The sequence below is a fragment of the Cyclopterus lumpus genome, chromosome 24, assembly GCF_009769545.1.
Source record: "Cyclopterus lumpus isolate fCycLum1 chromosome 24, fCycLum1.pri, whole genome shotgun sequence".
NCBI classification, from domain to species: domain Eukaryota; kingdom Metazoa; phylum Chordata; class Actinopteri; order Perciformes; family Cyclopteridae; genus Cyclopterus; species Cyclopterus lumpus.
Genome location: NC_046989.1, coordinates 5,164,307 through 5,174,463, shown reverse-complemented (window position 1 = coordinate 5,174,463; position 10,157 = coordinate 5,164,307). Strand labels below are relative to the sequence as shown.

Sequence of the window (10,157 nt, the reverse complement as noted above, 5' to 3'; positions counted from 1 at the left end):
CGTGTGTTACGCCATTGCGTCGCCATCTCCGAGGAAACTCACCGTGTCCCGTGATGAATACCAAGGCCTGATTCGTTCTTAAACTCGCTGTTTAAACTGTTTCACGTTATCATCCCGGGATGAGAGGAACGATGACCGGGGGAGACAAAAAAACATCCGTTTTTTGTTTTTTTTGTCATCGCCATCAGTCCGATCGCGTCTTCGCCGCCGGAAGGGGAGCGCTTCATGATGGAGTCACATCCATTTCATTTAGAAAACGTTCTTGTTTTTTCCATTTCTTCCCGACCCCTGTTCATCGTGACCAAATGCAGTTTTCAATTCTCTTTTTTTATTTTCTATTTCTTCTATTTATTTATTTTTCTTGCAAGCTCAGGTACAAAGTTCTCATTTTCAGACGTCAGAGTTCTTTTTGTTCCGCCCTCGTCACAGGACAACCGTCAAACCAATCGGGCCGTGACTAATTAATGACATAATGAAGAAAATCTAATGCATTTCATTCAGGAGAGTGCCCTTTTTATTACCCACTTGCTTATTTTTTATTTTTTTTGGTTATGTTTAGAGGCGAATCCAATGGGCTGGTTGTAAAAACACATGGGACCGAATGGACCGACAAGTTCTCACGGCTAATGACAAGCCGGAGACTTTATAAAAGCTAAAGTAAAAAGCACGCTTTCGCCGTGTTCGCTTTGGAAATCCAACAACGGAAACAGCCCCGACATCACAGCGTATTATGTGTGAAACACATGGAGCTAACGTCGTGATTACACATCTCTCTTTAAAAAGTACGGCCGGTTAATGGCCGTTTCGAGGTGGATGGCGCCCCGGCATCCCCACTGCTTTATCTACAAAAACAAAAAAACAACTTTGCGCTCGCAGATGTGTGCGTAAAAAAAAAAGAAAGAAGCCGAGACACGTGTGCGTGTGTAGCTGTTGCACATCTGGCTTGTGACGGACTTCTCTCTCAGTCGGGTTTTTTCTTTTCGCAAAATAAAAAAAAAAAAGCATAATTCTTATCTTCTCGCAGGTTTTTGGCTCTCGGTTCTGGATCTGGTCCCGGTGACATCACTAAAGAGACGTCGGGACGGTGGGTGAGACAGGTTTTATTAAACCAACCCTCGGGGTGAGACCAGTCGTTGTGGAGGAGAAAGCAGCGTTTGTTGCTAAACTGTTTGCAGACCGACCTCCTGGTTCGACTCCGGGCCGCTGAATCATCGTCTGGTGGTTTTTCTTGCCCCGGATGACTTTGGTGGTCACGCCGTCTGCAGATCTCAACACTTTTAAGTTTCGGTGTTTTTATAACCACGTTGGAATCGTCATCTTTTTGTTTCATCTCTCCCGAGCGCGCTGACGACTCATCGTCATGAATCTCACTTTGTGTACGAAGGAGTAAGGAATCACGCAAGAGTGACCCTCTCATGTTATGTAAGCTACTTAGCGTAGCTTAGCACAATGACTAGGAACAAGGGGAAACTGCTAGCGTGGCTCCGTCCTAAGATAACAGAATCTGCATATAAAACAAACACATTTTATTATTTATTTTGTTTTTTATTCATATAAAACCGTAGTGTAAAGTGTGAATGAAGGGGTGGGGGTTGTGCCGGATCAAATTCCTCGACTCTCCGCTGGTTGCGGATATTGTCTCACTGAAATTCAAGCACAAATGAACACATTAACTAAAACAACACAAATAAGGACGAAATGAGCTAAAGAAAGAAAGAAAGAGACATTTACAAAAGATGCTTTTAAAGAGTGGACAAATATCTCGTTATTAGGACAGAGATCTAAGACTCTTTAATTTAATTTAGCCATGACACCTACCTGTAAATGGCCCCCGGCTCTTCCAACACCTTAATTTGAGTCACTTTGATTGGACACCTGCACAAGAAAAATCAAATACAACCTTCCATAAATGTTGAAATGATGCTCATTATTGTTTAGATTTTGAAAGAGGGGGTGCTGAGAAGATGAGATTGAGGATAACATAAAAGTTTAAGACGACGATAACAATAAGCGGCATATTCAACGCAGAGTGGATAATGAAATATAAACAGGTTGCTGGAAACGATAAAAGGGGCCTTTGAGTGCGCCGCAGAAAATAAGTCCATTTCTTTACAAAGAATGGTGATAAGAAAACTTAAATGTACTGAATATCTTTTGACTTTTTATTTTTATTTGACTGCCTTTCCGTTCCTCCCAAGGCGTCCAGGGGGCCCTCCGGCAGATCCGCGAATGAGTCATCGTCACCCGGCCTTCGCAGTGCGCATGAGTCCAGCGCCGCCTAGTGGTCACGGAGGCTCCTGCGCACATTACGGAGAGATCTTGAATCCACAGGATTTCTTTTTCTCTCTTCCTGACTTTTAACAACCGACCGGTGCGTTCAGCCACAGCCAATTAAAACTCACCCAAGTGTCTCCCAATCAACACCCACCCTGCTGTCATGTATCGATCACATGTCTCTCTCCCTCCGGTTCTTTGAACCCCAGAGGGAGGTAATCCCCACCATGTGAGTGGGCGGGGTGCGGGTACCAGAGGCGTGTTTTTTTTTGTTTTTTTTGTCTTCTTTTTTTTTTTGTCTTCTTTTTTCTTTTAAACCCCCCCATTATTCAAATGCTGCTGTACCTATAAAAAGAGTGCCCGCGTGCGTCAGATAGTTTTCTCCAATGGGTAAAGGGGACTAAGGACTTGTTGTCTCTCTCTCTCTCTCTCGCCGGCCCCCGCAGTCCGCATCCCATCGGCAGGGGAAGAGATGATGCCCGACTCCGCGAGTGCGCTGAAGCACGCAGCCCTGTGCCTGATGCTGCTGCCCCGCTTCCTCCTGGCCGCCGTCATGCTGTGGTTCCTGGATTTCTTGTGCATTAGGAAAAAAGTGCTGTTGAAAATGGGAGAGCGGCAGGACGGCCAGGACGACCCGCCGGTGTGCGTCTCGGACTCCAATAAGATGTTCACCTTGGAGTCCCTCAGGGCCGTGTGGTACGGACAGAAATTGGACTTTCTCAAATCGGCGCACCTCGGGCGCGCGGCTCCCAACACCGCGGTGATGCTGGTCCAGGAGCGGCGGCAGGTCCAGATCCTGGACTGCATGCAAGGGAAGAGACCGCTCATCCTTAACTTCGGCAGCTGCTCCTGACCGCCGTTCATGACGCGGCTCACGGCGTTCCAGCGCGTCGTGAGCCGGTACGCGGACATTGCGGACTTTGTGGTCGTGTACATCGAGGAGGCGCATCCGTCGGACGGCTGGGTGAGCTCGGACGCGCCGTATCAGATCCCCAAGCACCGCTGCTTGGAGGACCGGCTCACCGCCGCGCGGCTGATGCTCGCCGAGGTGCCCGGCAGCAACGTGGTGGTGGATAATATGGACAACTCGTCCAACGCCGCGTACGGAGCCTACTTTGAGAGACTTTACGTGGTGAGGGACGAGAGGGTGGTGTACCAGGGGGGCAGGGGTCCGGAGGGGTACCGGATATCCGAGCTTACCAACTGGCTGGAGCAATACAGGGACGAGCTGGCGCATTCCCAAACAGCGGTGCTCCATGTGTAGTGAAAGATGCTGAACCGCCTGCTGCTCGTGCCCGCTCCGCTTCTTCGGTGTCCAGCTCCCAGTGCAACACGTTCAGATGCTGCTATCAAAGCCTCCGCACGTGGCACGTTGTGTTGTTTGTTCTCGCGTAAAGATATTCAGGACTCTTTGACAAATAGCCTCTAAAGTCACGTGCAAGCCTAAATGTATAGGCCGGTGTGTTGTGCTTGTCTTGACTTTAATTGATTGATTGCTTTTTTTTTTTTTTTTTTTGTATGGGAAAAAGTCTTGAATCAGGTGAAACTGGATTCAATTAGCAATCACTCTATTTTTATACAATACTGGCGTGCGTGTGTGTGTGTGTGTGTGTGTGCGTGCGTGTGTGTGTGTGTGCGTGCGTGCGTGCGTGCGTTCCAGGCTGACGTCTCACTCTGGTGTTTCTGTGAAGTTCGGTTTTTAAAAGGCGACGCCAGAAAACCGACACTGATGTTTCCGACACCGGGAGCGGGTCCCACGTCAGCGGGGACGCCTTCCTCCACGAGCGACTGCCAAAACCATGTTATTGTCATGTTGAAAACGATGTATACTGAACAAAATTGTTTTTTTTAAAAAAATAAAACATCAGATCACTCTTGAATGGTTTGCACTGTTGACTTGTGGAGCAAAACGAGATCGTATTTATTTTATTGTTGTTGTTGATTGCTTGTTTAATAAGATGCACTTTGCAAACTATACGACACCTTCTGTTTCCACTGCCACTTGATTAGTCGCACCGTCTGATGACGTCACACCTGCTGGATGTTTACAGGCAGAATATGTCGTCGTATTATTGTTTATGGGGGGGGGTATTTTTTTCTATAATCAACCCTATTCGGGTGAAAGTGATCCCTTCTTAGCGCACCGTAGTAATATACAGCGGAGTGATTAATTAACCCACTTTGCCAAGAAACGTGTAATAATATAGAGCCTGAAGAAAAACGTTTCATGACGTGTAGTTAATCAGAACAATTATCTGGCAACCAAGAAAGCCAAAGGTCAGCAGAAGAAGGATTTCACCGTCAACAGAAGAAGAAAAAAACCTGGATCATGTCCGGAGGGTTTCACTCTCTCAAAGAGCAGATTAAAGTTTATTTTATTTATTTTTTTAAAGTCCTTTTTGAGCAAATATTTATTTTACGTTACCGTTATTTTACGCCGCGACAGAATATACGTGCATCAGAATCAAAGCGTTGAGCGAGAGGAGGCACCTCTCACCATCGCTGCAATCTGTGTCCTCCCCTCCTATACACAGATGTATACACACACACACACACACACACACACACAGGAATGCAGATATAGTTAGGATTAGAGAGCTTTGTGAGATTACTGGGGATCTCCCGTAGCCGTGAACGAGGGATGCTGAGTGGGCGTCGGCGCCCCCTACGGCCAGGTGTTGGAAGCACGCGCCGTTTATAACAAAAGAGCTTCACCTCCTTTTTTTTCTCTTTTCATTTTTGTTATTTTTGGATGAAGTGTTTTTGGCAAATGCCGCTTTAAAAACAACAACTTTGTATTAGCCCATCGCATTTCGTTCCGCGGCATGTTTCCTGGTGAGTGACAGGTGATATTTATCTAACGCTAGCTATAAAACGGCCGTACTGTTCCCGCTAACAGCCCTGACGAGTGGTCAGCTGACTCCAGATCACGCGGGCAACCTCCAGGTCCGAAAAGGGAAGCCAAAGTTCGGATGCCTTAAACTTGCATTCTCTTGACTGGCCATCAGGGGGCGACTCCTCCGGTTGCAAAAAGAAGTCTACGAGAGAATGGATCTACTTCTCTCTTGATTTATTACCTCGGTAAAACATTGTGGACATGAGTTAATGGCCTCAATCTATAGTTTCAAGTCTTCTTCAATACAAGATGATGAGAGTCAAATAGACCATAAAGCTGGGTATGCTTTAGGGCGGGGCTACCTTGTGATTGACAGCGTTATTTGTGAGTTGTCAGTGTTTTTCTCTTAGAACTTCAACTCTTTCAAAGTGTGTCTTCAGCTCATTAAAGTTACCTTTTTGTGGTCGCCCCCCTAAAAGCCGACTTGTCCGTGTTTGAAGATGCTCAAACCAGCTGACCTTCTTTACACCTCAGCACTCCTTACACCTGAGAAAGTTCCACTCCATAAAATAAGATAATTTATATCAAACCTGCATCCAACAAAACAACGCTGACTCCTCCGGGGAAGAGGAGAAGCTGCGTTTGTGTCTATTTGTGTCTCCTGCATCCTCACAGGGAACTTTGCCAGCTGAAAAAAAAAAAAAACTCTGTTCCTTCAAACTCTCCCCTGAGGAGATCATCTCATCGTTGTCCACAGAAACCTTTAAATGGAATCATTAAAAAAATGGCTCTATTTGAGATATACTGTCTGTGGAAGTTTGCCTGCCGTTTGGTGAACAGTGTTACTTTAATTGACTTAATTCATCATTTTGTTCAAACTGGCCCTGTCGCGTTGACTATTCCATAAAGGATGCACATCATGAATAGGTTACACGTGACGTAAGTATGTCCTTGGCCTCCAGACTGACAGAGAATCAAAGGTTCGTGACTTTTTTGGGGGTTATCAGTCAATCTCAGGTCACCGCTGTCATTTTAAATAAGCTCTCTGGTCACACGTCACTGATTGAACCCCCTTCCCCTTCTTATCGTCGTGTTTGTGCCTGAAGGGCAGGAGTGGTGCAGATAAACTCACAAAACCATACATAATGTGCTGATATATATATATATATATATATATATATATATATATATATATATATATTGTTACTGAGGCAAGTTTTCAGCTGACGAGGCCCTGAGAAGGTTCTCTCTGAGGATGCAGGTAGACGCAAACGCATGCAGAGTCAGCTCCCCCCCCCCTCCTCCTCACCGAAGAGTTGTTTGTAAGATGCACATTTGCGATATAAATTCTCTAATTTCGTGGACTTTCTTGCTTCAGAAGCGTCTCCCGGAAAAAAAAGAGGAAGACTCGTCCTTTGAAATCACCACGCGCCATCTGGTCGGACGCGCTCACTTCCAAAAAAAAAGATGTCTTCCGTCGCCGCTGAGCCGGTCTCGCTAATGAGGTTTTTTTTGCGATGCCAAAAGCGCGTCAGCCTTCAAACACACTTGTCGGTCCATCTCTCCCGGAGCACGAGACCGAGCAAGTGTTTTGCACAAGTGATGAATAAATAATTAACTGGGGGGGGGGGTCTTTCTCCAGCCACGGTTGGACCCCAGAAAGGCGTAGAACACAAATGAGAGGGATTAATATCTGCTGCCTTGCATGATAAACACCTAGCGACACCGCTCATGATTGACAGCTCATTATCTCCTTTCAGATTTTATCTGCACACAAAAAACAATGTTCAAATAGATTATATTTGGGGGGGGGGTTTGTCGCAGGAACTTTCACAGAAATGTGTTGTTGTGTCTTTCAAAAAGAAAAAAACACTTGATTTGAGAAAGATCTTTGGGGGGGGGCGGAAAGTAAGTCTTTTTAAGAGAAACACTTGTTTTAAAAGTGAATATTGTGTGTCTGGGGGAGACGAGGGTGTCCAATCGGGCTGCCGATCAATGAAGAAACACTTGCGTAAGTTGGACCAAAGGTTAAAAAAAACAAATAGCATGCTGCAGGCGGAAGACATAGTTTGGAGTTTGATCAGATAACGTCTCTGTTTGCGTTGGACCACGCGGCCCTCGGGGGAATCTTAAGTTGAGGAGACAGGACTCAAACCTTTGGTTGAAGTGCTCCTTCTCAAAATACACCGGGATTATTAAACGTGTGTTTTTACGTTCTCTTTTTCTTCTCGAAAATTAGTATTTCACTTTGGATAATTCCATTTACAGAGGAAAACAATCGCTTCACCAACACCTTGTTTAATAGCTTGAAATTCACATTTTAACTAATTTGGTCACTAGAAATCAGCTCTCACAAATAAAGCATACTTTTAATCACTTTTTATTGGGTTGATAGCCGTTGCATGAAACAAAATCAATGTAAATGGTATTGGAGGTAGCTTAAAGGGTCTAAAGGGGAAACTTTGACACTCAATGAAGCAGCAATCAATGTTTCAAACGATATTTCCTCCAGACAGACGGGCGCCAGGCAGAAGAAGCAGGGAAAAAAACTCTTTTTTTTGCCTGTTGTATCATAATAATGGGATTTGATTTTGTCTTGGCCGGCAGACAAAAAAACTCTTATCTCAGCGAGACTTTTCCCCCGGTTATAATTAAGTCATTAACTTTTAAACAACTCACTAAACAACAACTCGGAAAAACGCTTAAAAAATGCCGGAGATGAAATGCTCTGGCCACACAGCCATTAATCTTGTACGACCTAATAGTTTAGCATCTTCTATTACAAAAATCCCATTAAATCTTGTGTGGGGGGAGGGTGGAGGGTGGAGGGTGGGGGAGCACCCAAAGGCAGGTAAACAGATGAGGAGGCAGGAGGAGGAATTCATTGACATATTGCTGAGCGGCTGAGAGTCCAAAGGCAGGCAGGTAAAGACAGGTAAAGTAAATCATAAAAGACTGGACTTTATTTTATTCTGTGCAAGTCATTTAATTTAATTTAAATCGTGTGCATTGTCGGATTTATTAACATCGGTACTGCGATTGCAGTTCCACGAGCACACGTCTCGTGGTGGGCTTACACATACGCAACGTTTGCAGTACATGGCAACACAATTATTGATTTACTCTTTCACGGGAATATGGATCTTTCAGATTAGCACGTTAGCACAGATTAGCACGTTTTCCACATTTCATCACGAGTGTGGCGTGCAGCGTGGGCTGACCTCGGCCCGTCGAGGTCACGGTCTTATATAAAATGATCACGATGCAGGTTGAGACAACGTCCAGCTTAACAGGACATGTACAATATTTGTTATAATTATATATATCTTCATATAGCCAATCCCATGACTCCCCATGGAGCTGCAGACTGTTCATATGGTATAGATAGAAAATAAGGCCAGTGTATCCATTAAAATGCATTCAAATGATGAAGAGTGAAGACAGGATTTGGGCTGTTCGTCAGTGACAGGATAATCTTATATTAAATTAACAATAAATAGCATACAGGTGGAAAAAAGAAGAGAAAACAAATGTCATGCAGTGGCTTTACCACATGTATCGAACAAGCTTTAATATAATAAAGTATGAGCCTTGTGAATATTAGTTCCTCGGGGTGAAGTCTAGTGTATCAAAATGTACAGACAATATAACTCGTGAAAACATTGTGTACTAAATATAAATATAATGAACTAGACAATAACACTCAGTTTCATAAACTATGCCCACAGCATAAGCAATAACATTATTATTAAAAGTGAGGGCTCTTTGCCACGGGGGAGTTGACCAGAGATGAGAGTTTGCCGTTATTTGAGTTCAATATAAATTAATATAATCATAATAAATGTATACTCAAATGTACGTTTTTACTATTCCTTCCTTTCTATTATTCAAAAGAGTGCGAGTCAAACCTCAAGCACTGAATGGAAATACAGCATTTATTGTTATTTTATTCATTTGGGGAACGTGACTTTTTCCTTATCGCTCACCTCCAGGTCTTAGACTTGCATTCTCTCTACTGACCAGCAGGGGGCGACTCCTCTGGTTGCAAAAATAAGTCCGGTTGTATAGAAGCCTATGAGGAAATGACTCTAGTTCTCACTTGATTTATTACCTCAGTAAATATTGTAAACATGAGTTTATTTTCTCATTCGCTAGTTTCAGTCTTTTTCAATACAGCACGATGTTCATTTATTAAATTGTTGTCCCATAAAAGTGAGAGTAAAATAGATAATGGAGCTAACAGCTGGCCAGTGTTAAGGAGCTCGTCAACACTAATGGGACGCACCTGGACCTAATGAGCTGCCGTGCTCTCGTGTCACACACAAAGCTACCACTACTATACTTGTGAGGACATTGTACTGACTTACAGAGAGGCTAATGCTAACCTTAACCAGAACTATAACCGCGTCATATTTAATGCCATTCTAATCCAATGAATATCGATTGTACGGGAACACACATTTTTGTATGTGGGAGTTGAGCCTCCACGTGCAATGATTGGAGCAGATTCCAGCCACGACGTGGTGAACACAGAGGAGCAGTGGACAGATTTCCACATGCTGCTCGGGGGGGCGTGGGGGGGCATTGACTACACAGCAAAGCAAGTAGGTGGTATTCCACACGTCAGAGGTGCAGAGACATGCGTCACGCAGGGGGCTTCACTGTGGCTGAAGAAGGGGGGGGGGGGGGGGGGGGCTGCATGTGGAGCTGCACTCGACAGGCCTCCTCCTGACTGACATCTCGAGGTATTCATCCGAGATAACGAATACCTCACAATGTGTATTTGGCTCAGTGTTTTTGACAGGATGATCATTTAAGGATTCGTCATCCTTATTAAAAGTGCTTCCTGTCAGTGGGGGAGGGGGGGGGGGAGTCAGGTCAGAATGAGAAACGAGTGGGGGAGCGGTGACCGTCTGAAATTTGGCCCGAGGCTTAGTGACTGCGAGCAGCACCCAGTGACCTCTGCATCTGCCAGATCTCCAGATAAATCGCCGTGGCAACCGGGATACAGACGCCATGCTGAGCTGATAGGCAGAGCGACTGGCTG

The 10,157-nt window shown here is 44.9% G+C and overlaps 1 protein-coding gene and 1 long non-coding RNA gene across 2 annotated transcripts; one reads left to right on the top strand and one right to left on the bottom strand.

Annotated features, from left to right (window-relative positions):
* Positions 1–1,543: 1,543 nt before the first annotated feature.
* Positions 1,544–2,539, bottom strand: LOC117727006. Its single transcript, XR_004609006.1, has 3 exons — positions 2,403–2,539; positions 1,819–2,297; positions 1,544–1,643 (listed from the first exon to the last, which is right to left on the bottom strand). It is a non-coding gene; the product is annotated as an uncharacterized LOC117727006 (long non-coding RNA).
* Positions 2,540–2,631: 92 nt separating this feature from the next.
* LOC117727005 (thyroxine 5-deiodinase-like) lies at positions 2,632–4,012 on the top strand. Its single transcript, XM_034526939.1, has one exon. It carries the CDS (start codon positions 2,747–2,749, stop codon positions 3,536–3,538), a length of 792 nt encoding a protein of 263 aa, XP_034382830.1. The 5' UTR covers positions 2,632–2,746; the 3' UTR covers positions 3,539–4,012.
* Positions 4,013–10,157: the final 6,145 nt, after the last annotated feature.